A 27,621-nucleotide genomic window follows, 5' to 3' on the forward strand; every position below is an offset into this window, starting at 1 on the left:
ATTTGATCTTTTCAAGTAAGTTAAACTCAAAAGGTGTGCGGAAATATGACCTGATAGATTTTAAGGTAACAGTGTTAAATGGGACTTACGTGTGAGTGTTTTCATCCCTTATAGGAGAGGAAAGGATTACTTCCAGTATCCATCCAATCTGTATTCCTCTTCTTCTTCAAACGCGGAGGTTTGTCCGACTGTTCGTTTTGTCTTTTACCTTTACTTAGTTGTTGCTTTTATTGCACATTATGGTTGACGGCTTAGTTATGCTTTCAGTCTTATTCACATTCTGTTCATTGTGGAATTCCCGTATATCTTTTCTTTCCAGTGTCGCGATGTTCACTTTATTGACTATGCCACTGCTCACTGGTTTGATAAATCTGGACAGCTCCCTATTCTCAATGACAAGGTTTGAATCTTTCAGTTTGTTGGTCAGTCTTTATTAAGAACACGCCTTCTTTTGTGCATGGATTCGTCGTGACCTCCATTTGCTTTGTTTTTGTTTCCCTCTCTGCCCTGGTCAAGCATTGACTCAACGCTACATAGTTAGCTAGTCTTTTCAGCCTTATAAGGTTGTCTTCAGCGAACGTCATGGTGCTTAAGTCATTCAATAAGCTGCATCCTTCTGGCTAGGCAATCAGGCCATAGAATAACCCATGTCCTTGAGGTCGTTTTCTCGTTGTGGAGTCCAAGACTTTCTATGTCCGTAAATATTGAAAATGTAGCCTTGTAGTCGAGCTCTCGTTGCATTCACAATTTGATTCCTCTTTTCAAGCAATTGCCCGAGCTGCTGCTTGTCGTCTAGTCTTGCAAACAACGTATACACAACGCAAAATGTATAAAGACAAAGGCCCACCCGATCTTCCCGACTCCCACGATCCCACCAATATGGTTAGCTAAATTCACGTCTTTTTTAGGTGCTCTCCACGTCGTCAAATGACAACTCGTCGCTTATCAGCAGTGATAAGCCTGTTACATACCGTATCTATAGTGACCAAAAGCGAGTGACACCCAAGGGAGCTGAGTACGTAATCTGTGAAGTACTCTATAGTCATTGGTATTTAATTGATTAATAGAGCACAGGCTAGGGAATAATCAAAAGATTTGGATGTCAGGGAAGAGTCAGGAAGGGAACCAAGCGTCCGGTTGGGGACATTTTTTTGCAATTTCTTTAAAAGGCATGCAGGGAATTTTATTTTGTAATTGATGAATAAGTGTTGCTGATAACTATCGTCATACAGTGGTCACTAGTAAAGTTCACTGGGCAATTCAGTGAAGCAAATTGATCCATCAATAAACTGTTTTTCATCTCAGTCCTCTTATGGCCAGTGGCCAGTAAATTGCTTTCTGCTAAATGGAAAATGAGCAGATTTTGTTTGTTTCCTCTGACGCTCTTAAGTTTGCCGCAATGCATGTCTCATGTACTTGAGGAAACTGGCCTTCACTAATGTCTTACCTTCTCTAACAAAATTTCCGTGTCGTTTTATTTGTGTAGCTGTGTCTACTGGGATTATTCCAAGTCAGCTTGGTCCAAAGAGGGCTGCACTAAAAAGGTGAGTAGTTAGCTTGGCTCTTTATTAATCGTTTGTGAAATTGTTATACTTGATGAGTGACTCTTAATCATCACTGAACAGTGAAAAATTGCGTTCTCTGACCAACTCTCACAAGCTTAGGCACAGACCTAGTCTTGGCCTCTCCTCTCACACCTGTACCATTTCAGACCAGGAGCAGTCTGTGATCTAATTTTTGGCGATTCATTGTTGATGATGGGCAAAATTATCGGGGAAATATTTAAAAGGATATCTAACTTCACAAACCTAACAAATTTAGGCTAAAGTTTTCAGACTCGCGACCATAGGTACGACAATCCTTCGTTCGTCTTTTATGAGTTAATATTCCTATACCTCGCCTAAAGTGAATAGTTGTCTTGATTTTCCACCTCTTTAGAATGATATAATTTATATCTGGGAGGTGTGGGTAGAGGAAGTGGAACATTGACGTGTGTTTTCGCTCTTTTTTGTTCACCAGAGTGATGACGGCGACTTTGTAGAGTGCCAATGTGACCATCTGACGAATTTTGCAGCTCAGGGAGAAAGTGATGATAGGGCTGGTTATAACATCGCTTTCTTTATCATTTGCTTTGTGTGTATGGTAAGTCACCGAATGAATGCTCTTACATTAATAATTGTTTTGCTTGTCCAGTAGTGTTAGTCCGCATTACTTTTCCTTGTTAGTTCCTACCATAAGAAAATATAGGGCATCAAAATGACTGTATGATAACCAGGTTAGCTTCTCTCTTATGGTCGGTCCTTAGAGATCCTCATGTGGCCAGGAAAGAAACTCTCAAGACTAGAGTGAAGAAAGTCAGTAATTAAGGGACACTCTCTTGATGAACTAAAACATGGTCAGAACTTACATCAAACGAAATATATTTTTACCTCAGTTGCCACTAATCTCGCAATCTGATTGGCTCTTTTGTCGTTGTCGATAAGAGTCCAGACAACGCTGCTCGCGTCAATGTGTCACGCTCTTGGTCACGCTCTGAAAAAAACATTTTCTTTAACGCTGATATTGTGGTACAAAACAAATCGAATGTGGTTTAGCGTTGTCTGTACTCTTATCGACAACGATATGCGTCATCACAGTGGTCAAAATTTGTTGTGGACTCACTCGGCTGCGCCTCGTGAGTCCTCGTGATGACGCATATCGTTGTCTATAAGAGTACAGACGCTAAACCACATTGGATTTGTTACGTAGAAATCAGTAAGGCAAACCTATCTGGCAATCCGTTTGATCATTGCGTACAAGTTTGTTTTTGTCTTACTGCACAATCTAATCGAGTTCTTTCTTTTCCCCTATCAGGGTGTGTTTTTCGTGGCCATATTCATTCATCACGCATGCTCTGTGGAAAACATGTTTGCGGCCAAGCTGCTGATGCATTTGTTCTTCGCTTGCATGATGTCTCAGGTACGCTTCTGAAGATTAATTTGTCACGTTCCTTCATTGACGAATTGTATATTGGAGGACTAAACGGCTTTCTTTATTGTGTTATTTTTCAGCTGATGTTCGTTCTTGGTGCTTATCTGAGCCCAACACTGGTGGAGGAACATACCCGTTGCTCCGTGCTCGCAATGTTTATTCATTACTTCTTCCTTTGTCAGTTTTCTTGGATGTTTATTCAGGTAAAATCAAATTGTATATATATGTATATTGTATGTATATAAGCTTAAGAAAATAGTTTCCTTGTCTGGGTTAAGTAGCTCACCTAGAATACCTTTGTTAAGATTGCGGGCTACCTTGGACTATGATCTGAATTTTTTAAATAAAGACATTTTTTGTTTTTGTTGTTGTTGAGACAAGAAATCGACGACATTTTGCTCAGTCCTTTCCCCCTTTCGTTATTTATTGTAATAGTTTGGTCTCTGTGTATACTGCGCTTTTATTGGCTAAAAAGCCATTTCTTTTATCACACCTTATAATACAATTGATTGTGTACCAGCTCTAACTGACTAAAAAACATTTTTTCTTTAACCACAACCTATAATACATTTTTGATTTTGTAGACGCTTTGACTGGATCAAGGCCATTTTTGACATTTTTGTTCCACGGCTTCTATTACAGTTGTGTTCCTGTGCGCGCCGTTATTAGTTACATAGCTACTTTCGAAATGTAGAAAAAATATTCTCTGCGGCTGGTGTTCATTACATTTTTCTTATGTTCTCAAATTACTTCTTGTTTTATGACTGTCAATTTCTCTTTTTTTCAGGCATGGAATCTATGGCGTATTTTTGTTCTGAACGATGAGCACACTGACAGGAAACTTGTTATGTTCTTTGGTCTAGGATGGGGTAAGTATGAATCTGAGTTGAAAATAAATCGTGAATGGTTTGTTGTTACGTATGGCAGGTTTTATCCTTTAAAGCCTTAACAAGAGGTCTAACAACGATCTTTGTGTAATTTTACAAAAATGTCATGAAGCTCGCGGGAACAAACAATTATCGCCAGGCAGGCTAAGAGAAGGGCAGCCTAGCAGTACTTTTGCAAATTCTACAAACTAATACATGTTGATGTACCCTGAGCACTGCTGAGAGACCAGTGAGAGAAAACTGCAAGTTAAGTTGACTTTTAATCAGAATCCCTGGGGGGTTTTGGGCCGGACATACCACAAGTTAACATCGAGGAATAAAGGCTTGTCCTTTATCATTTTAAATCGCTTTGAGTAGTTAAGAAAGTGTCTTCAACATTTCGAGATGCGTCAGAATTGTTTAAAGTTTATATAGCTATTCCCTGCCTCAGTTTAATTTCACTCTCCAAGCCAGTTTTTGTCTAAAGAGTGAGAGGTTTTGTATGCAGTGAAATGCAATTTAACCGAGCGGTGAGCGGCGTTTAGACCTGCGCATGCGCCAGGAATCCACGTGTTCTTGAGCCACAAGGAGCTGTAGTAGTTTTGCGTTGAGTCAGCGTTTTCCATTAGCGTCAGAGTTTCAAGCGTAGGGATTCTTCTCAGAGGTTGTTTTCACTTGTGACGGGTGCCTGTTTTCCTCCCTTCTACGTGGGGATTCATGGCTTGGTTTCCAGGATTTGCCAGCCATGGGAGCAGTCTTCATCTAGGCGCTGGCTGCTAATAGTGGAAGCTCCTGGATGTCTCAGGCATCCAACCTCCACTTTGCGTGGCAGATGTTAAAGATTTGATGCCATCTTTGAATGTAGTCATAACATGGGATGTTTCTTCGTTTATCAGGGATGCCTGTTCTGATCATTGTGTTGTATATTCTCATAACTCAACTCGCCATCGAGTGGGAGTTTACAGAAGCTTATGCTGACGTGCACAGTAATGGAGACATGTGAGTATAAAGCCTGACCAACATTGGCTAGTTTTGTTTAAAGACCTTTACCTTTTTTATGTTTTCGTTGATCGAAACTGCCGAAGACTTGCCGAAACTGCCAGAGCCACTATCTGGAAAACGTAGACCCGAAGGGACTAGGGAGATTAGAGGGTTTCCCCATCATCCAAAATGATTTTCCAACGTTGCTCAACTTCCTTTCACCAGGTGCTTCATACCAAACACGATCGCCGCACTTTCCAGCGTTGTCGGCCCAGTCCTTCTCTTCCTGATGGCCGTTGGCCTGGTGTTCACACAGGCTTACCTGGTCACGCCCCAGTGGAAGCACTACGACGATATATTCCGTGGACATTACAATATTCGAGGTATTTTTTGTGATTCAGCCGTTCTGCTGCCTAAAATGTGCTTTGCTAGTTTATTGAAGAGCTAGTTTCACTGTTGTGTTTCGTTCAACAGCAAAGTAGAACTTATTGGAACTTGTAGAAACTTATTGCATCCTACATCAACGTTTCTCGTTTTGTATTCTATTCTTAAGTCGTTTTGGACTTGTGCTAACTTTTGTAATACCTCTCGAACTCGACGCGTTGACTTAAGATAACCGCCGCCTGGGTAGCTCAATTGGGAGAGCGCCGGACTGTTGTGCGGGAGGTCGAAGGTTCGAGCCCCAGACAGGACCAACACTCAGGGTCTTAAAATAACTGAGGAGAATGTGCTGCCTTTGTAATTACATCTACAAATGGTTAGACATTCAAGTCTTCTCGGATAAGGACGATAAACCGTAGGCTCCGTCTCACAGCACTTCACTGATCTGGTTCTTGTGGGACGTTAAAGAACGCATTACACTGTTCGAAAAGAGTAGGAGACGTAGAACCCGGTGTCATGGTCTATCTGACTTGTGCCGGTCATTGGTCTGGGGTGGGTAAGGTGAGATCATACATGGACTGAAGTGGCCGCAAAGTGCGCCTTCATATGCTGACGTCCGATCTCACCTCTCTGGTTCCTCCGCAATTCAGCCTCTGGCTGCAAGGGAGGAAATTGGCACCAACTATCTATCTATCTAAGATCCGTATGCAACACTTTAAATCGTCAAGATGAATTCTCATTGAAAAGAAAAATATTATAAAATAGAATGAAAATGAAAGGCAATAAGATGTAAGTTAATTTTGCTTTCTTTTTCTTGTTTCTAGAAATTCGTTATATCATAGCTCTGTTTGTTCTGATTACACTGGTGTGGTTGTGTGCTGGGTTTCATCTGGCCTACGGTAACGAGTGGATACTCGTTATATTTATGGTCTTTGACGGCATACTGGTAAGGACTCACGTGAAACATTATACATGCACTTGCAGGTTTTGTAAAACCTTGGATTACAGACATTTGAAACCGTCAAAATGAAAGAGATTTCCTAAATCCCCGACGCAAAAGTGATTCACTATACATCATTGATTTTAATGATCTCTTTTGATAATTTTTTGGTAAATTTGTAGTTAAGTTTAGTAGGGCCATTATGTAAACTACTGGCCCAACAGTAATCGATATTAACCCTTGAAAACAAAAATGTCTTGTTATTCCTCTCCCACTACAAGCCCACGGGTTTGTATTAAAATTTAGCTCTAAATAGCGATGGAATTTCTTCCAATTATGTGCTCCCACTGTTGGGGACTATGTTGCATATTAACTATGGTGACTTTGTTAGTTTTGATTTGACTACTGAAGGGCTTATTTTTGTTTAATCGCCATATTTTTAGAGATCTGCCACATAAGATTGCAACTGCAAGACCAGCTTTTTATTCGCCCTCGCCCCTGTTGATAATCCCCCCCACTCGCCCACACACACCGACAGTAAACACTCTCGAAAATGAATATCCTCAAAACTGCTTTTGAACGAAAATTAAGTTGAGTATTAACCATACTTATTTGTTCTTTTGTCGTCTTCAGGCATTATACGTGATGATCTGGTATTGCTTGCTGCGGAACCAGTTACGCGGCGTGTTCAAACAGTCTTTCGCCATCCCATCTGTATCACCACCTATTGAGTTGCGTGACGACTTGTTTAGAGACAGTCCGGGTAGTCCTGGGCACTCCATATCCAGCCTCAAAAGATCCGGGATGAGGAATTCTCCGGATGACCCGGTAAGGCTAAGCAAATAGTTAAGTATTATCTTACGGGAGACGAGTTTCCCAGCGCCTCATAGCTCCCCAGTCTACGTTGAAAATCTAAGGATGTAATTTATCGTCAGTAAGAGGACACACGTTTAAAGAACTGACGTTTTTACAGCTAAAATATAAAATAACCCTCAAGAGAGGAAGGCGCTGATTAAGAATGCGTCAGCAAGTTGTTTTGTTTGCTCTTTAACTGACGACAAGAGTCAACCAACCAATGCACAAGGAATTTATCAGTTATTTCGCAGCAAAATCTGAAAGAATTATCTAACATAACTGTAGCGGACAACTTACCATTTCAAGTCGCTTTAAGGACCTGTCACGCCGACATACGCGGACGAGTTGCGCCGATCGTTATCGAACATTCGTGTTCCGTCAGTCCTTTCAGCGTTATCCATAAGTCCAATGACTAAAGCAGCATAAGCGTTTTAACGTCCGGTCTATAAAAGGGCATACTGATGACCGCTTTGAACATAAATCTCTGTTCAAAATTCGAGAGAAACCTGAACACTCTGCCCTTTTAACAGTACTAGCTGAGACTTGAGCACTAGACATGTCTTGGACTAAAACAGTACTAGCTGAGTCCTAATAAATGAGCTCCTGTAAAAGCTGGTCAGTGCAAGGTGTATATACATTTTTTAAATTGCCGAAATAAACATCTAATTTACTGACATGCACGATATAATGTAAACCATAAATCTAGCTTGTGAGTCTTAAAATATGGTGTCAGTAGCAATCGCTGAACTCTTACCTACTATGCACTAATAGTGTAGTTAAGTAACAGTGTAAGTATTCCTGAAAGTATTACTGAAAGTGAGCTTTTGATATCATTGTACCCCAAAAACTGACTAAAATCACAACTTTGTAATAGCTTTCAAGAGACACGTCTCAAATTCATGGTGTCACTATCACCAACTGAGATTCGCCTGACGTCTGAGATTCGAGTCAAAATATTCCATGATGATGATGTCATCTAACTTAGACCTGCAGCCAAGCCTGCAGAAGACGGATCTCTGAAGTGCTACGTCATCGACGCGATGACGGTTGAGATTTTAACTGAAATCTACCAGGCATTTCCGTTGAAAGCAAATGACTTGAGTCGTCCTAAATTTCACATTTTGCATCAGTGTTCGAAATTTCCAAGAAATGCAGCCTGCTCGCTAAATACGCGATTGGGGTATAATGCTATCCCTAACACCTAAAATGCTCGTTCCAATTTACAGGTATAAATTGTTATAACCGTTGTTTATTTTTCTCTTTTAACCGAGTCAGGTTTATCTGACGAGAATTGAAAGACGCGAGGGATCCATTGTTGGATATCCGATTGCAAGAGTTGTTGTTAGTTTTGATAACTTTCAATACTTTCCTTTGGTTGCTAAGACCCTATTCACAAAGGCGTATTCTAACTTTTTCAACATCGCTAAAAAGTTATGTTGGTATTCTCGTAAACAGAAAAGTCTTGGTCAAATTTTATTTTGTAAACTTCATCTTTCATAAAACAGTGGTAGCTATTTGTGAATAGGGTCTTTGTAAACTATTTTTAAAGAAGACCATTTAAATATAACGAGTATATACTTGAACTCATAAACACGTTAATTAACTGCATATAACAGTCTGAACAGTAGTGATAAAATATCATCTGCCTAAATGATCGTAGATTTAAATTTTGTATCGTTCCCTTACTCTTTCGTTCTCACCGTTTCCTCTTTGGGCACAGTAAAATCACTCTAACACCCTTAAGTACACTTCAATCTCCCTCATTATGTTAAAGTATAGTATCGAAAACTTGGTAAAACCTATTGTTTTTGCTTGTGATTCTGTAATGCACTTTGCAGTCAGAGGAAACTTTAACTACAGAACTCCGATCCTTTCTTTCTTTGGCTGCTGAAATCTCTTATACATATTTGTCCTTCTATAAATATTTGAACTGACTAAATATTTCATTTTGAATCTTAATGTTATGTGTTATAAATGATGGTTATTCTTGTAGACAGAAAAAGACGAGAAAAAAAGACCCCAAGAAGAGAATTCGCAATCACTCAAATATGGGAGCAATATAAAACTTCTCATGTTGGAGAATTTTGTTGGATGGAATGATCCGATTAACAGTGAAATAACTTAAAACTCATGCTGTTTCCCCTGCCCACACCATACACAGCACTAGTTAGTCTTAATTAACAAGATTTGTGGTTTTCTTCCCTAATTCACTTGAGAATTATTCCTAATTGAACTGGTGTCCTCTCTCGCAGACTGACTGGGATGACCTGGACTATGGAGCCACGCCAAAAGGCAGCCGTAAAATGCTCGTGGACATGGACGACACCGAGAGCCTCGGACGTGTAAATGAAATGTACGAAGATGACGACTACGAGAACCAGGACTTCGACGATCTGATATTTGCACTGAAAACTGGAGGCCAGTATGAGCAATCACGTGACGACGAAAAGATACCGGAAATGGAAATCGACGGACATGTACATGAACATTTTGCACCGAGGAGAATATCCATCGCAGATACACATCTATAACAAACGTTTTAAGTTGGATATTCGGTGTAATCTTTACTTGTAGTGTGCAATCTTAAATGCTTACAGTTAGAATATGATAATTGAAACGGCTACTTGTAAATTCTACAAGCTTACCTCATGCTTACTTAAAGAGTGTTGTTTTAAATGCTGTTACATCATTTGTTTTGTTACATTTTTCTTTTTTTTAATCCTGATTTAAAAAGACTTCGGGAACAAAGCTATGACATGTAAGTACATATAGGCTTACCAGGTATGGTATGCTGCTTGTATCAAGAATGATATTAATATTATAAAAACTGGTATGAATCTTTCAACTCTCTCTTGAGGGCTTCACAAGGCAAAAGTATTGTCATTACTAAGGAATGATGCCTTGTATTTTTGATGACTTCAGTGTTTTATATAGTTGTAGATAGTCTTATAATTTCTTTTTGTAAACTTTTTTTTTATTTGAAAGTTTGTTTGTAAACTAAGCTGACCAAAACAGTGATTACTAGAACAATTTCCGAATTCAAATAAGTGTTTTTTTTTAAAAATTTTTTATCTTTGAAAAAATTAGTGTTTTGCAATCTTGTAGAATCTTTATGGTACGTGAATAAGTAAGTTTTTGCCAAATTTGTATTTGAATTTCTATACCGCAGGAACGGATTTGTAAAATACGAAATATTTCAGAAAGCCTGTTATTTAATATGTTTTTAGTTCCAAAGAATTAACGCACTAGTGTAGCTAGGATTCATTTCATAATTATTAGCTATCTGACAGGAATTAATTTGTAGACTAATTATAATTGGTGTGAATATAGACAAAGCTGAAATACTAATAAAGAAAACATATTTTTGCTGTCTTAGTGGAAGAAATGTTTTGTAAGGAAGCTAAAGCAAGCATTTTAGTACTTTTCCGCCCTAGCTAATGGAGATATTAAATCACCCAGCGAGGCTGTGATCTCGACGAAATCACCTGTTTGCCTGATTTTCTGCCACGCGAAGTTGGTTTTGCAAGCCGCCCTTGCTCTTTTAATTGTCAATATTCAAAGTTAGCGCTGAAACTTCCTTTTATTGGAATGCCACCGTATCCATAGAAATCCTTAGTAGCAGCTTACGTTTCGGATAACGTATCTTTCATTCAAGCTAAGTTTTAGTTCAGTTATCTGCCGAAATTTTTCCTAATCGTAAGTCTCTATTCTGATCACCCCCCGACGGATCATTTTTTTTCTTAATTATTTCCCACATCAACATGAAGTTCTTGAGAATGGAGTGCACTTTAGGATTTACACTAACAATTAAGCACACGGCACACGTAAATAAAGTGGCCGGGTATTCGGAAGTTGTTCCGGAGGATTTACACAACTATCACGAGTAGGGTACATCCTTAATAGGCCATTTCCAAATTACTTTGAGCCTCTTTCTCAAAACGAATTTTGGTGCCCATCCTTTCATATGAAAATGAGATTTCATTCACATGCTTCGGCTTAGGTCAACTCGGAAATTGGCAATTGCTCGAACCTTCAAAGTATTACGCATTTATTATATGACTGGGAAAATCACGAAAGCGTGCGCGTTAATTTGCACATTTGAAGTAATTTTTCAGTTACACCCTCCTTTCACTGGAGTCATCCGGCATGTTCTCTTGAAATGTTTCATGTACAATAAAATTGCAAAGCATAAGTGAAACGGTTTTTGAAAATTGTCATGTTATGTAAAATGTTGTTACGACAATCTGCAATCTTTAAACACACGGTGGGTGCTTTCCTCATTCGACCAAAAATTATTCCGGAAATTTCGGACCCGGATGGAAGGAAAGTACATCACCTCTTGTTGAACCAAATTTACTTTTCTCACTTGATGCACTTTGCTGGTTTGAAAGTATGCAGGTAATTAGGTGATTTATTACAGTCCTCTCGCTGTCACGCAACGTTGCGTGACAGACAGGAGGGTCTTTACTCGTTCCAAGGCCACGCCAGTTAACAGGGACGGGTTGCTGCAGAAAATTTGGAAACTGGTTTCATATCCGGGTTTTAAAAAATTGGCGGTTTTACAGTACCATGTGGACGAGTGGACAACGAGTGAACAGGTTTGCTAAATTTGCTGCTTATTTATAAGCTTTATTCGTCAACCGAATCGACCAGACGATGTTTTCATGAACAAGCATCGTGTCAGTGGCCAAAGTCAGTTGACTGCTTCAACGAGGTGAGCACGGAAGACGCTGAGCTTATTATTCAGCTTATCCTAGAGGTCACAGAGTACGCCACGTGTAAACCTTTCGAGTTTATATCGTAAAACACGTAACTATAGCCAGACTCTGTTATACGAGAACAGGGAAGAACATTTTTTAATTGGCCAGGCTGCCAACTTAAAGGCCAGTATGCTTATAACGTCGAGCTTTTATGACGGTTCGAAGGGAAATTTATAGAAGGGTTTTTTATGGATATATGAAGACCTTTAATAAGTTGCAATTCAAATACATTTTCTCTAGAGCACGAATGGATAGCAAGGCTTATTTTCCCATTCAAATCCAGCCATAAAAATACCTTCTTTTAAGATATAGGCCTGAATATGAAATTTGTTTAGAGACAGGATTCTTTGCATGTGCTGAATGGATCTTGAGCTTTGTACAGGAGGTGAGTGTAAGACCTGACCTACAAAGGGGTTGGTCCACCTGGCAAAATCTTTTCCTGAGCTTCTTGATCTGTGAAGCAAAGACTGGTTCTACATCCAAATTATTTTCTTTTCCTTTTTTGTACTTTAGGAATTTCATCATTCACTTTTGCGGTTTGCATACATGAAGCTCGAATTAGTAAAACACCTCACTGTGTGTAAATGTGTTTAGGAACCAGGACTGTCTACATGTACATGCGCTGAATGGATCTTGAGCTTTGTACAAGAGATGGGTGTAAGACCTGACCTACAAAAAGGTTAGTCCACCCAGCAAAATCTCTTCCTAAGTTTCTTCATTTGTGAAGCAACTCCTGCATCCAAATTATTATTTTTTCTTTTTCTTCATAAGAGGAATTTAAACATTTGCCAATATGGTTTGCATTGCCATAAAGCTTAAATCAGTAAAATTTCTTTTCATTTCAATTTTCATGAGAAAATGACAGCGCATCTAAAACTGTTTTTAAACCAGGACTGGCCTCCCTAAAAAAATTAAGAAAAAACTGTTTTGGCCATGGTAATGTCTGCATGTGCTGAATGGATCTTGAACTTTCCACAAGAGAAAACTGGTGTAAGTACTGACCCACAAGGGAGTTGGTCCACCAAGCACATTCTCTTCCTGAGTTTCTTGGTCTGTGAAGCAAAGACTGGTCCACCCTAAAAATTGAGCAAAAAAACTGTTTTGGCCATAAGAATGTCTGCTGTGCTGAATGGATCTTGAACTTTGTACAGGAGATATATTCTCTTCCTGAGTTTCTTGGTCTGTGAAGCAAAGACTGGTCTCTTCCCTAAAAAAATAATTAAAACACTGTTTTGGCTATGGGACCATCTGCATATGCTAAATGGATCTCGAACTTTGTACAAGAGATAGCTGGTGTAAGTACTGACCCACAAGGGAGTTGGTCCACCAAGCACATTCTCTTCCTGAGTTTCTTGGTCTGTGAAGCAAAGACTGGTCTCCCCTAAAAAAATTAAGCAAAAAAACTGTTTTGGCCATAGGACTGTCTGCTGCGCTGAATGGATCTTGAACTTTGTACAGGAGATATATTCTCTTCCTGAGTTTCTTGGTCTGTGAAGCAAAGACTGGTCTCTTCCCTAAAAAAATATTTAAAACACTGTTTTGGCTATGGGACCGTCTACATGTGCTAAATGGATCTCGAACTTTGTACAAGAGATAGCTGGTGTAAGTACTGACCCACAAGGGAGTTGGTCCACCAAGCACATTCTCTTCCTGAGTTTCATGGTCTGTGAAGCAAAGACTGGTCTCCCCTTAAAAAATTAAGCAAAAAAAACTGTTTTGGCCATGGGACTGTCTGTATGCACTGAATGGATCTTGAACTTTGTACAGGAGATATATTCTCTTCCTGAGTTTCTTGGTCTGTGAAGCAAAGACTGGTCTCTTCCCTAAAAAAATAATTAAAACACTGTTTTGGCCATGGGACCATCTGCATGTGCTAAATGGATCTCGAACTTTGTACAAGAGATAGCTGGTGTAAGTAGTGACCCACAAGGGAGTTGGTCCACCAAGCACATTCTCTTCCTGAGTTTCTTGGTCTGTGAAGCAAAGACTGGTCTCTCCTAAAAAAATTAAGCAAAAAACTGTTTTGGCCATAGGACTGTCTGCTGCGCTAAATGGATCTTGAACTTTGTACAGGAGATATATTCTCTTCCTGAGTTTCTTGGTCTGTGCAGCAAAGACTGGTCTCTTCCCTAAAAAAATAATTAAAACACTGTTTTGGCCATGGGACTGTCTGCATGCACTAAATGGATCTTGTACTTTGTACAAGAGATAGCTGGTGTAAGTACTGACCCACAAGGGAGTTGGTCCACCAAGCACATTCTCTTCCTGAGTTTCTTGGTCTGTGAAGCAAAGACTGGTCTCCCCTAAAAAAATTAAGCAAAAAACTGTTTTGGCCATAGGACTGTCTGCTGCGCTGAATGGATCTTGAACTTTGTACAGGAGATATATTCTCTTCCTGAGTTTCTTGGTCTGCGAAGCAAAGACTGCTCTCTTCCCTAAAAAAATAATTAAAACACTGTTTTGGCCATGGGACCATCTGCATGTGCTAAATGGATCTTGAACTTTGTACAAGAGATAGCTGGTGTAACTACTGACCCACAAGGGAGTTGGTCCACCAAGCACATTCTCTTCCTGAGTTTCTTGGTCTGTGAAGCAAAGACTGGTCTCTCCTAAAAAAATTAAGCAAAAAACTGTTTTGGCCATAGGACTGTCTGCTGCGCTAAATGGATCTTGAACTTTGTACAGGAGATATATTCTCTTCCTGAGTTTCTTGGTCTGTGCAGCAAAGACTGGTCTCTTCCCTAAAAAAATAATTAAAACACTGTTTTGGCCATGGGACTGTCTGCATGCACTAAATGGATCTTGTACTTTGTACAAGAGATAGCTGGTGTAAGTACTGACCCACAAGGGAGTTGGTCCACCAAGCACATTCTCTTCCTGAGTTTCTTGGTCTGTGAAGCAAAGACTGGTCTCTTCCCTAAAAAAATAATTAAAACACTGTTTTGGCCATGGGACTGTCTGCATGCACTAAATGGATCTTGAACTTTGTACAAGAGATAGCTGGTGTAAGTACTGACCCACAAGGGAGTTGATCCACCAAGCACATTCTCTTCCTGAGTTTCTTGGTCTGTGAAGCAAAGACTGGTCTCCCCTTAAAAAATTAAGCAAAAAAACTGTTTTGGCCATGGGACTGTCTGCTGCACTGAATGGATCTTGAACTTTGTACAGGAGATATATTCTCTTCCTGAGTTTCTTGGTCTGCGAAGCAAAGACTGCTCTCTTCCCTAAAAAAATAATTAAAACACTGTTTTTGCCATGAGACTGTCTGCATGTGCTAAATGGATCTTGAACTTTGTACAAGAGATAGCTGGTGTAAGTACTGACCCACAAGGGAGTTGGTCCACCAAGCACATTCTCTTCCTGAGTTTCTTGGTCTGTGAAGCAAAGACTGGTCTCCCCTAAAAAAATTAAGCAAAAAAACTGTTTTGGCCATAGGACTGTCTGCTGCGCTGAATGGATCTTGAACTTTGTACAGGAGATATTCTCTCCCTGAGTTTCTTGGTCTGTGAAGCAAAGACTGGTCTCTTCCCTAAAAAAATAATTAAAACACTGTTTTGGCCATGGGACTGTCTGCATGCACTAAATGGATCTTGAACTTTGTACAAGAGATAGCTGGTGTAAGTACTGACCCACAAGGGAGTTGGTCCACCAAGCACATTCTCTTCCTGAGTTTCATGGTCTGTGAAGCAAAGACTGGTCTCTTCCCTAAAAAAATAATTAAAACACTGTTTTGGCCATAGGACTGTCTGCATGCACTAAATGGATCTTGAACTTTGTACAAGAGATAGCTGGTGTAAGTACTGACCCACAAGGGAGTTGATCCACCAAGCACATTCTCTTCCTGAGTTTCTTGGTCTGTGAAGCAAAGACTGGTCTCCCCTTAAAAAATTAAGCAAAAAAACTGTTTTGGCCATGGGACTGTCTGCTGCACTGAATGGATCTTGAACTTTGTACAGGAGATATATTCTCTTCCTGAGTTTCTTGGTCTGCGAAGCAAAGACTGCTCTCTTCCCTAAAAAAATAATTAAAACACTGTTTTTGCCATGAGACTGTCTGCATGTGCTAAATGGATCTTGAACTTTGTACAAGAGATAGCTGGTGTAAGTACTGACCCACAAGGGAGTTGGTCCACCAAGCACATTCTCTTCCTGAGTTTCTTGGTCTGTGAAGCAAAGACTGGTCTCCCCTAAAAAAATTAAGCAAAAAAACTGTTTTGGCCATAGGACTGTCTGCTGCGCTGAATGGATCTTGAACTTTGTACAGGAGATATTCTCTCCCTGAGTTTCTTGGTCTGTGAAGCAAAGACTGGTCTCTTCCCTAAAAAAATAATTAAAACACTGTTTTGGCCATGGGACTGTCTGCATGCACTAAATGGATCTTGAACTTTGTACAAGAGATAGCTGGTGTAAGTACTGACCCACAAGGGAGTTGGTCCACCAAGCACATTCTCTTCCTGAGTTTCTTGGTCTGTGAAGCAAAGACTGGTCTCTTCCCTAAAAAAATAATTAAAACACTGTTTTGGCCATGGGACTGTCTGCATGCACTAAATGGATCTTGAACTTTGTACAAGAGATAGCTGGTGTAAGTACTGACCCACAAGGGAGTTGATCCACCAAGCACATTCTCTTCCTGAGTTTCATGGTCTGTGAAGCAAAGACTGGTCTCCCCTTAAAAAATTAAGCAAAAAAACTGTTTTGGCCATGGGACTGTCTGCTGCACTGAATGGATCTTGAACTTTGTACAGGAGATATATTCTCTTCCTGAGTTTCTTGGTCTGCGAAGCAAAGACTGCTCTCTTCCCTAAAAAAATAATTAAAACACTGTTTTTGCCATGAGACTGTCTGCATGTGCTAAATGGATCTTGAACTTTGTACAAGAGATAGCTGGTGTAAGTACTGACCCACAAGGGAGTTGGTCCACCAAGCACATTCTCTTACTGAGTTTCATGGTCTGTGAAGCAAAGACTGGTCTCCCCTAAAAAAATTAAGCAAAAAAACTGTTTTGGCCATAGGACTGTCTGCTGCGCTGAATGGATCTTGAACTTTGTACAGGAGATATTCTCTCCCTGAGTTTCTTGGTCTGTGAAGCAAAGACTGGTCTCTTCCCTAAAAAAATAATTAAAACACTGTTTTGGCCATGGGACTGTCTGCATGCACTAAATGGATCTTGAACTTTGTACAAGAGATAGCTGGTGTAATTACTGACCCACAAGGGAGTTGGTCCACCAAGCACATTCTCTTCCTGAGTTTCTTGGTCTGTGAAGCAAAGACTGGTCTCCCCTTAAAAAATTAAGCAAAAAAAACTGTTTTGGCCATGGGACTGTCTGTATGCACTGAATGGATCTTGAACTTTGTACAGGAGATATATTCTCTTCCTGAGTTTCTTGGTCTGTGAAGCAAAGACTGGTCTCTTCCCTAAAAAAATAATTAAAACACTGTTTTGGCCATGGGACCATCTGCATGTGCTAAATGGATCTCGAACTTTGTACAAGAGATAGCTGGTGTAAGTACTGACCCACAAGGGAGTTGGTCCACCAAGCACATTCTCTTCCTGAGTTTCTTGGTCTGTGAAGCAAAGACTGGTCTCTCCTAAAAAAATTAAGCAAAAAACTGTTTTGGCCATAGGACTGTCTGCTGCGCTGAATGGATCTTGAACTTTGTACAGGAGATATATTCTCTTCCTGAGTTTCTTGGTCTGTGCAGCAAAGACTGGTCTCTTCCCTAAAAAAATAATTAAAACACTGTTTTGGCCATGGGACTGTCTGCATGCACTAAATGGATCTTGTACTTTGTACAAGAGATAGCTGGTGTAAGTACTGACCCACAAGGGAGTTGGTCCACCAAGCACATTCTCTTCCTGAGTTTCTTGGTCTGTGAAGCAAAGACTGGTCTCCCCTAAAAAAATTAAGCAAAAAACTGTTTTGGCCATAGGACTGTCTGCTGCGCTGAATGGATCTTGAACTTTGTACAGGAGATATTCTCTCCCTGAGTTTCTTGGTCTGTGAAGCAAAGACTGGTCTCTTCCCTAAAAAAATAATTAAAACACTGTTTTGGCCATGGGACTGTCTGCATGCACTAAATGGATCTTGAACTTTGTACAAGAGATAGCTGGTGTAAGTACTGACCCACAAGGGAGTTGGTCCACCAAGCACATTCTCTTCCTGAGTTTCTTGGTCTGTGAAGCAAAGACTGGTCTCTTCCCTAAAAAAATAATTAAAACACTGTTTTGGCCATAGGACTGTCTGCATGCACTAAATGGATCTTGAACTTTGTACAAGAGATAGCTGGTGTAAGTACTGACCCACAAGTGAGTTGGTCCACCAAGCACATTCTCTTACTGAGTTTCATGGTCTGTGAAGCAAAGACGGGTCTCCCCTAAAAAAATTAAGCAAAAAAACTGTTTTGGCCATGGGACTGTCTGCATGCACTGAATGGATCTTGAACTTCGTACAGGAGATATATTCTCTTCCTGAGTTTCTTGGTCTGTGAAGCAAAGACTGGTCTCTTCCTAAAAAAATAATTAAAACACTGTTTTGGCCATGGGACTGTCTGCATGCATTAAATGGATCTTGAACTTTATACAAGAGATAGCTGGTGTAAGTACTGACCCACAAGGGAGTTGGTCCACCAAGCACATTCTCTTCCTGAGTTTCATGGTCTGTGAAGCAAAGACTGGTCTCCCCTTAAAAAATTAAGCAAAAAAAACTGTTTTGGCCATGGGACTGTCTGTATGCACTGAATGGATCTTGAACTTTGTACAGGAGATATATTCTCTTCCTGAGTTTCTTGGTCTGTGAAGCAAAGACTGGTCTCTTCCCTAAAAAAATAATTAAAACACTGTTTTGGCCATGGGACCATCTGCATGTGCTAAATGGATCTCGAACTTTGTACAAGAGATAGCTGGTGTAAGTACTGACCCACAAGGGAGTTGGTCCACCAAGCACATTCTCTTCCTGAGTTTCTTGGTCTGTGAAGCAAAGACTGGTCTCTCCTAAAAAAATTAAGCAAAAAACTGTTTTGGCCATAGGACTGTCTGCTGCGCTAAATGGATCTTGAACTTTGTACAGGAGATATATTCTCTTCCTGAGTTTCTTGGTCTGTGCAGCAAAGACTGGTCTCTTCCCTAAAAAAATAATTAAAACACTGTTTTGGCCATGGGACTGTCTGCATGCACTAAATGGATCTTGAACTTTGTACAAGAGATAGCTGGTGTAAGTACTGACCCACAAGGGAGTTGGTCCACCAAGCACATTCTCTTCCTGAGTTTCTTGGTCTGTGAAGCAAAGACTGGTCTCTTCCCTAAAAAAATAATTAAAACACTGTTTTGGCCATAGGACTGTCTGCATGCACTAAATGGATCTTGAACTTTGTACAAGAGATAGCTGGTGTAAGTACTGACCCACAAGTGAGTTGGTCCACCAAGCACATTCTCTTACTGAGTTTCATGGTCTGTGAAGCAAAGACTGGTCTCCCCTAAAAAAATTAAGCAAAAAAACTGTTTTGGCCATGGGACTGTCTGCATGCACTGAATGGATCTTGAACTTCGTACAGGAGATATATTCTCTTCCTGAGTTTCTTGGTCTGTGAAGCAAAGACTGGTCTCTTCCTAAAAAAATAATTAAAACACTGTTTTGGCCATGGGACTGTCTGCATGCATTAAATGGATCTTGAACTTTATACAAGAGATAGCTGGTGTAAGTACTGACCCACAAGGGAGTTGGTCCACCAAGCACATTCTCTTCCTGAGTTTCTTGGTCTGTGAAGCAAAGACTGGTCTCCGCTAAAAAAATTAAGCAAAAAAAACTGTTTTGGCCATGGGACTGTCTGCATGCACTAAATGGATCTTGAACTTTGTACAAGAGATAGCTGGTGTAAGTACTGACTCACAACTGAGTTGGTCCACCAAGCACATTCTCTTCCTGAGTTTCGTGGTCTGTGAAGTAAAGACTGGTCCTCCCCAAAAAATTAAGCAAAAAACTGTTTTGGCCATAGGACTGTCTGCTGCACTGAATGGATCTTGAACTATGTAGAGGAGATATATTCTCTTCCTGAGTTTCTTGGTCTGCAAAGCAAAGACTGGTCCTCCCTAAAATAGATTGAGCGAAAAACTGTTTTGGCCATAAGACTGTCTGCATGGGCTAAATGGATCTTGAACTTTGTACAAGAGATAGCTGGTGTAAGTACTGACCCACAAGGGAGTTGGTCCACCAAGCACATTCTCTTCCTGAGTTTCTTGGTCTGTGAAGCAAAGACTGGTCCTCCCTCAAAAGTTAAGCAAAAAAATTGTTTTGGCCATAGGACTGTCTGCTGCGCTGAATGGATCTTGAACTTTGTACAGGAGATGTATTCTCTTCCTGAGTTTCTTGGTCTGTGAAGCAAAGACTGGTCCTCCCTAAAAATTGAGCAAAAAAACTGGTTTAGCCATGGGACTGTCTGCATGTGCTAAATGGATCTCGAACTTTGTACAAGAGATGGCTGGTGTAAGTACTGACCCACAAGGGAGTTGGTCCACCAAACACATTCTCTTCTTGAGTTTCTTGGTCTGTGAAGCAAAGACTGGTCCTCCCTAAAAATTGAGCGAAAAAATGTTTTGGCCATGGGACTGTCTGCTGCGCTAAATGGATCTTGAACTTTGTACAGGAGATATATTCTCTTCCTGAGTTTCTTGGTCTGTGAAGCAAAGTCTGGTCCTCCCTAAAAAAAAAAAAATTAGAAAAAATTGGTTTGGCCGTGGGATGTTTTGCCTGTACTGAATGGATCTTGAATTTTGTGCTAGGGGTAGCTGGTGTAAGAACTGATGTACAGGGGAGTTGGTCCACCGAGCACAATCTCTTCCTGAGTTTCTTGATTGCTGGGGAAGGGATTGGTCCTTCATGAAAGTAGAAAAAAGAAGAAGAAATGGGAAGTTATCATCAGGGCTGCCTGTTTTTGCCTCCCGAAAGTGGACACCCTTTTAAGATGACATCTTAAAAAGGTACACATTGTGTACCTTTAGGTCCTAGGGGTTTGAGCTTACAGGACGTTTGATTGTATGTTTTCTTTTCTTTCTGAGCTACAAAGGGAAGACTGATAACTGTTCTGTTGATTGCTTAAAACCTTTCTATCATGTGAGATGCATCAGCAGTGGCAAAAATAAACAAGAAACTGAACAAACAAGATCAAACAAGTCAAAAGGAAAATGACAAGTAAGTTTTTTTTTTTACTTTCTCAATTCTTTCTTAGGTTCAATGGCTTGCTTTGCAGGGCAATGTTAGTTACTATACTTCTGCCTGTGGGTTTGTACTTGTATTAAATTGCAGTATTAATTGCAAGGTTGTAAAATGTTTATTTCATTTCATTGGATATATTTCTCCATGATTCATAATCAAATAGAAGTCAAATAACTGAGTATGTTGACCTTTTTGAAGAATTGAATTTGAATTTGAAATGACCCAAGTGGGAAATACAAAGCTAAAATTAATGCTACACAAGTTTTAACACAGTAGATAATATATGAAAGATCATATATTTGAACTACGGAGAAAGATATGAAGACATGATTGATCATTGCAGTTGTGTACACAAGGAAAGGAACGTTTTCCCTGATCCCATCTGAGAAATGATAACTTTTGCTTAAAGTTCCTGAAGACTCTATTGGGGGGTAAACGAATACTCAAATAACTGGGGGTACACAATTTTAAAGCCACACAAGCCCTACATGATAGGTTTTCACCTCTTTTCTTCCATATCTATTTGGTTCTCTTTGAGAGAATTTCCACCCTCCTGCCCCCCCCCCCCCCCCCCCTCAATCACTGGTGGGTAGCCTGAAAACACTGACCCCCATGCAGTCTGCAGAACCCCACAACAGACCGGGTCTCTGGACTACCCTATGGGTCCATGGACTACCCTTAGGGACCCTCACTATGGACCACCCCAAAATAGAATAAAAACAATAAGTAAATATTTCAATTAAGGGTTGTATAATAGATTACTCATGTCGGGGGAATTTCGAGTGTTACACTGTGCAAATTAAGGTCTCAAAGCTGTTTTCGGAGTAAGGGGATGCCGATGGCAAAAAGAAGGAAAGTTCTTACGTGCCATTCGTGGTTCAATTATGGCAATGGAAGATGCGTTTTTAGGTTGTTTATTTAAGCTTGTTGGTATCTGTAATTCCGCTGAGCGAATTGTGAAGCCTGGAACAAGTTCACAAACCCACAGGAGAATGGACTTAACAAATTGGTGGAGGTGCACAAATTTTGAGGCTTCTCGGAGGCTTCTCGATCTTTCATGTACTTTATAGCCACAGTAAGGGAAATGGCAATGTGTAATATAACTTGTGCCTGACCCTGAACCCAAGTCTGTTACATTTGCACAACATAATGTTCAAAATTTTGCCGACACAAGCAATCTATTAGACAACCCATAAGTGAAATATTTATTTATTTTTTATGCTATTTTTGGGATGGTCTATAGAGGGGGTTCTGTTAGGTTAGTCTCTAGACCAGTCTGTAGGGTAGTCCACCGACCCGGCCTGTAATGGGGGTCCGCAGACCAGGGGTCAGTGTTCTCAGGTTACCCATTGCCAGTCTAGCCCTACTAATTTGATAGGTGCCAGATCAGATAGCCATATTTAGGTACAGTATGACAAACACTTCCAGAATATTTAAAGCAGAAAATACTACCATGCCTTACATTGTAGGTGAATTGGCTTTGGATTTGAACCCCATGTGACTTAGCTTAACATTTCTTTTAAGTTAAATTTAATAAAAACAAGAAAATTTCAACGTTGGAAAAATATACCTGTCAAAATATGGTTGCCAAGGCTACATCAAGTTCTTAACAAAATTGTGTCCAGGTAAATTTCAGATCAAGTCGCAGCTTGTACTTAAATACTGAAAAGGCTATTTTATATTGGTTAAAATCAAAAAACTCTGTCCTAAGGTTGAATCGGGTGATCTGACATAGTTTATCAAGAGTTTTTGGCTGATTTTCGACTGTCAGTTCAAGTTTGTATTGCTCTCAGGATGCTTTATTGCATGGAGAGTTTTTGCAAAGTTCTTTCAGTCTACTTGAATGTTTAGACTGCGTACAGCAAATTCTGATTGGCCGACTGTTGCAAATGAAATGGCACTGATTGCTGACCAATTACTGCTACTTCATATACAAGGGCCCATTAACTGATCTTTTTGAGCTGTTGCTAAAGAAAATTTATTCTCATATAACCTTGTCATTTTTAGTTATTTCATGTGTCTTAACTTTTTCATTATCAGTAACATCAGTGATGACGTCATCAGGCCACGCCCATGGTCATGTCACTAATTCTGAAAAAATGTAAAGGCTCCTAAGCATATTGATTTATTGGGATTTTTACATTGATTTAACATTTTAACTTTAATCTATATTGCAGTATGCATAGATTTTGTTCCATTTCTAAAAGGTCAGATTTTGAGAGAATCTCAATACATCGAAAAATTTGTAATTTTCTGAAAAAAGTATGATTTTACAAAAGGAATGCAAAGCTACGGTATGTTACCAACGTTGGCTTAAATCGTAACTCGTCGAAAAAAGCTAGATTTAATGAAATACCGCGTTTCCTTTAGCATTTGAAGTAACCGAAAGTGCCCGCGATATCTATCTGTAGTTACCCTATCAGTGCGCGCGCAGTTTATACTACCCAGCACCTCGATAAGATCAAACGAAGCACACGAAAGTAACACGGAGATGGTTTTTTTCCTTTTGCGCTTGTTTTTCTGTTTTTCTTTTAGTTTGTTTATGATTGTACTTTGTTACTTTGAATTTTGTGAAACACGGACAAAAACATCTAAAATGTAACCGAATTTGCAAGTGTTTGGATTGTTTAAATTTTCCGCGCTCAGGTTGACGCAAGTAACCGGAAGTGAAATTTCACCCTTAGCAGTTCGCGCGAGCGCGCGCATGAATCGGTCAAGGGGTTCTTAGGGTTATTCCTCAGTATTGCATTGCGCATCCCTCCTGCGCAGGATTTTCGCGTCAGTAGTGCGCGCTCGCGAGGGCGTGCATATACACAACATTACGAAATGGTGGCTTTTTCTAAACGGTTTGGCTTGCGAGAGACAAATCATCGTTTTTGTCTTGGAAGCGAGTACCGGACCTAACGATTTTTTTAAATTTAGTTTGAATGCAGCGATCAACTTCTTTCTACACAGTGAATACAGACCAATTTCTATTGCAGCGTAAAAAATTATCACTGAAAATGAGAGCATAGCTAGCACTCTTAAAGGATATGTGCCCTCAAGAGCACTGTGTGCCTGGAACATATTGAATCCCTGTCGACTAAATATGGGTGCCTTTATCATGATACGTACATCAAATTGCTCCTTAACAGTGCTGCAATACATCCATTGTTGTATTTCTCGCGTGACTTTCTCCCTATTTTTCTGCTCTCACAAAGCGTAAAGTGAGTGGTTCAAATACAAAAGTTTCTAAAAGTAGATAATTTAGGGAATTATGGGGTTTATTGATTGTCTTCCTGTTCCTAAACGAATACCGGGACCCCTTTCTATTTCAAAATTTAAGTTCTCTTGATATAAGCAGCTAACGGGCAAAATTTGAATGAAAGTCTTTCGTGCGTTCTTTTTCGGGGGAATGACCTTACGTGATAATTCCTAGGTAAAGTGGGGCAGTTTTCAGCAAGAAATTACAATGTGCCTGCAATGGGCGACAAAAGTAGTTGAGTCACTTTAAGAAAGTGACCCTTTTCGATATTTAAGGTCTTATTCTATTTTATTTGCATCTATCGTTAATAGACCAATTTCGATATATTAAAATTCAGGCTAAAACAATAGACTTCAGTACGAGGCTCTGGGGAATAACTACAGAGTTTGTGGGCTTTATTCCCCAGAGCCTCGTGCTGAGGTCTATTGTGTTAGGCTGAATTTTAATATATCAAAATTGGTCTATTCTCTAATACCCCTAAGACGCTCGAAAATAGAATTTACTGACACATGTCTCAACACTTTTGTCGCTCATTGTAGCTATTATCTGTTATAATAGTTTGTAATAGGAAGCTATTTTAAAGTTTCAGCGCTAAAGTTGTCCAATTTCTTTTCGCAATATTCTTGCTGAAAGTGGCCCAGTTGTGTAGTTGTAGTTGGACAAAATTTCCCCGAAATTGCACAGTGTCTTCTTAAAGCTGCGGATTTTTTTTATATGGCACAGCTAAGTTCGTTGCTAAAACCTGCACAATTCCTCGCCATACAATATGTATTTTAAAGTTACGAAATTTTGTGCAACTTACAGTGGCATTGTTTGAACCAGACATTGTGTACTTGAACAGCAATTTGCTAGTAATGTAACAGTTTGGAGCTAAACGTGCCGAGCGTTGAGCCATTTTCTTGAATAATTTTGCACAGTTTCTTGCTAAAAGATACGCAAATTCTAGGAAATCCTGTAATTTGTAGCCAAAAATGTGCCCTTTGTAGCCGAAGAATACGCAATGTATAGGTAAAGCCCTGTATTTTGTAGCCAAAAATGTAGAAAAGATACGGAATTGTCCCGCCAAGAACTGCGCAGTGTCTAGGAGAAACGCGGCGCAATTTCTCACGCAAAGGTCTAGGATTTACATGTAGCTGAAAGATTCTCAATTTTGCAGCTAAAAGCTGTATAAAAGAAGAGTATTTATTAGTAATGGTAATAGGACTGAGTGGAGTCCAATTCGGTCGGTTATCATAACAAAATCGGACGACCGCCCAGCGGGAGTCCGATTTGTTTATCACGAGTATGATTACAGACCGAATTGGACGACACGAAGTCTTATTACCAATTAATCATAAAAACTTACAATTTCTGAGAAAAGAAGAATAGCCAAGTTATGAAAGAAAGGGAAAAATTTGCATTAAAATACCTACAAAGGAGATGTAGACATTCTAAGGCCACCGCGTCTGCTACCGGCAATTAGGCGCCAAAAACACAAAAGCGCACACACGCACGCACGTAACTACAACTTTGAATGTGATTGGTTGATTTAAACTACAACTTTGAATGTGATTGGCTTATTGAACTGTCCGATAACAAACTGTCCGATAACAACTTGGCAAGTGAATTAGTGGAAAATAGGAGTTTTTTAAACCAATCACAATCGAGGAAATTGTAATTTTTATGATTAATTAATTAATTAATTAATTTATTAATTTATTTATTTATTTTCATTTATGTATTTATGGTTGGATCTCCTTTCTTTTAGGCCATTATTATCATGAAACGCCTGAAAGTATGAGAAGACGACGTCAGAGAGACCGGCAGAGAGAGTCATCTGAGTTGATGCTGTTGAACTTCGGCGAAAGAGTTGTTTATATTTTTATACCTGTTAATAGTTGAGCTTCCTGCTTCTAAGTTTCTTTGAGAATTGAAAATTTTTGTGAAGTAAAGTCACCGTTAGGCCAAGAGGCTGAAACAACCGGGGCTTATCCCAGTTTCTGTAGCATTAAGCAACTAGGAGTATGTCCACTCCCCCTCCCCCCCTGGATGGGATGCCAGTCCATAACAACAACAAAGCACAGGACAGTAGCGATGTGATTGTAGTTTAGAAAAGTGCGCCATGCTTGCTGTTAACGTCTTCGGAAACATTTTGCTACCAATGGAAAACAGTTTGCCATTTGATTCAGCTTATATTTCGCAAACTGTTTCTTTTTTTTTAATCAGTGCTGTTTTAGATAAACATTTAAGACTAGAAATTAGGGAAATCACAAATCGATGTCATCTCGCTACATCATTTAGGCGATGAAATAAAAAATAATGTTACGTTATTATATCCCGAAAAAGTGTCAAATTGTTCCATACGAATAAATAAACAATAACATGTCAAATAGTTGAATGCGAATAAATAAACAATAATAGAGTTAATAACGGGTGTTGAGTTTAAACAAAGATTTAAGCGCTAATGAGGTCTGACTGGGTGTTAGGTTTTGGTTTGCGTTCACTGATGAGCAGCATGTCGAAGATCAGACAATTTAACTTTCCTGCGACTTTCCCTAAGTTATAAGAAATATTTCGCATGTAATAAAGTACCGGAAAACCTCTTATTCTGATTTATTAAGTTCAGGAACTTGAAAAGATTTTTTTTTGCAATTCTTCCAATAGGAGTGGAACCTATGACCTACACACCACTCCTTTGTCAGATTAAATCCGGTATCACCTTATCACAGTTACTTTTTATGAGCTCAGATTATCGGTATTCTTTGCCAGAAAAACGGAGGATTTATCTTGATTGAAGCGGTCAGAACGATTCACTCTGTTTTAGTACGCTTGCTTATATGTGAGAGATTTATTACAAAGATAAGAAATCTTAGCAAGAACACTTGGATCGAAGGAGCATTAAGAAGGATTCGTTCTGTTACAATACGTATGTGTATTTGTTGAAAACGAACCACAAGGATAGATGTGTTATTAGAATTGACGAAGTTGTCTGAACAGCTCGTACTGTTAAAATACGCATGCGTATTTGTTAAAAACATACCACAAGGAAAGAAGTAGAGATAGAATTTAGAGTCCACAATAGCTCACACCGTTTCAATACGCATGCGTATTTGTGAAAAGCTGACCACAAGGATAAGAACGGTACGAAGCTTAAAGGGTCTTGGTTTTTCTTGGGTGTGGCGGTGGGGGATGGTGGATGGATCCCATCTCGATTTTTCACTCATTTCGAGATTGAACTTTCTTGATTCAGATACCATTAAAAAGTGGCATTTTTCTTTGAAGCACGTTATTACTACTACGCATGCGCATTTAAGATTTGGGCACCACAAGGATTGCAAACTTAGTTTGACACTAGGAAATTTGAAATTGTAGGGTGGTGGTGGGGGTTTGGGATGGTAGTAACTAAAAACTGTCCAAAGGTTATTTTTTGGTGTCCA

At 39.6% G+C, this 27,621-nt stretch overlaps 1 protein-coding gene and 1 long non-coding RNA gene across 4 annotated transcripts in view; both read left to right on the top strand.

The window, feature by feature from the left end:
• LOC110066769 (adhesion G protein-coupled receptor V1-like) overlaps nt 1–10,365 on the top strand; it is a 76,642-nt gene extending 66,277 nt beyond the window's left edge. Inside the window, exons 72-85 of one of the 2 annotated variants that reach the window (XM_020774012.2) lie at nt 115–178; nt 320–400; nt 909–1,015; nt 1,487–1,544; nt 2,020–2,142; nt 2,854–2,958; nt 3,051–3,173; nt 3,758–3,839; nt 4,733–4,835; nt 5,043–5,200; nt 6,023–6,144; nt 6,772–6,966; nt 8,269–8,334; nt 9,246–10,365. In XM_020774012.2, coding sequence (XP_020629671.2) covers nt 115–178; nt 320–400; nt 909–1,015; nt 1,487–1,544; nt 2,020–2,142; nt 2,854–2,958; nt 3,051–3,173; nt 3,758–3,839; nt 4,733–4,835; nt 5,043–5,200; nt 6,023–6,144; nt 6,772–6,966; nt 8,269–8,334; nt 9,246–9,524 — 1,666 coding nt within the window. In that variant the 3' untranslated portion in view covers nt 9,525–10,365. The remainder of the gene's footprint in view (nt 1–114; nt 179–319; nt 401–908; nt 1,016–1,486; nt 1,545–2,019; nt 2,143–2,853; nt 2,959–3,050; nt 3,174–3,757; nt 3,840–4,732; nt 4,836–5,042; nt 5,201–6,022; nt 6,145–6,771; nt 6,967–8,268; nt 8,335–9,245) is intronic. The other variant, XM_020774013.2, reaches the window with a different exon arrangement.
• A 956-nt stretch (nt 10,366–11,321) lies between these two features.
• Nucleotides 11,322–26,614, top strand: LOC110066678 (uncharacterized). Of its 2 annotated transcripts, none has more exons than XR_002298594.2 (4): nt 11,322–11,707; nt 12,348–12,432; nt 20,529–20,937; nt 25,953–26,614. It is a non-coding gene; the product is annotated as an uncharacterized LOC110066678 (long non-coding RNA). The 2 variants fall into 2 exon arrangements; XR_016209076.1 differs by having other exon boundaries at nt 11,328–11,707; nt 20,805–20,937.
• The last annotated feature ends 1,007 nt before the right edge of the window (nt 26,615–27,621 follow it).

This window comes from Orbicella faveolata, unplaced genomic scaffold, assembly GCF_042242905.1.
Source record: "Orbicella faveolata isolate gen_17 unplaced genomic scaffold, um_ofav_v1 contig_26, whole genome shotgun sequence".
Taxonomy (NCBI): domain Eukaryota; kingdom Metazoa; phylum Cnidaria; class Anthozoa; order Scleractinia; family Merulinidae; genus Orbicella; species Orbicella faveolata.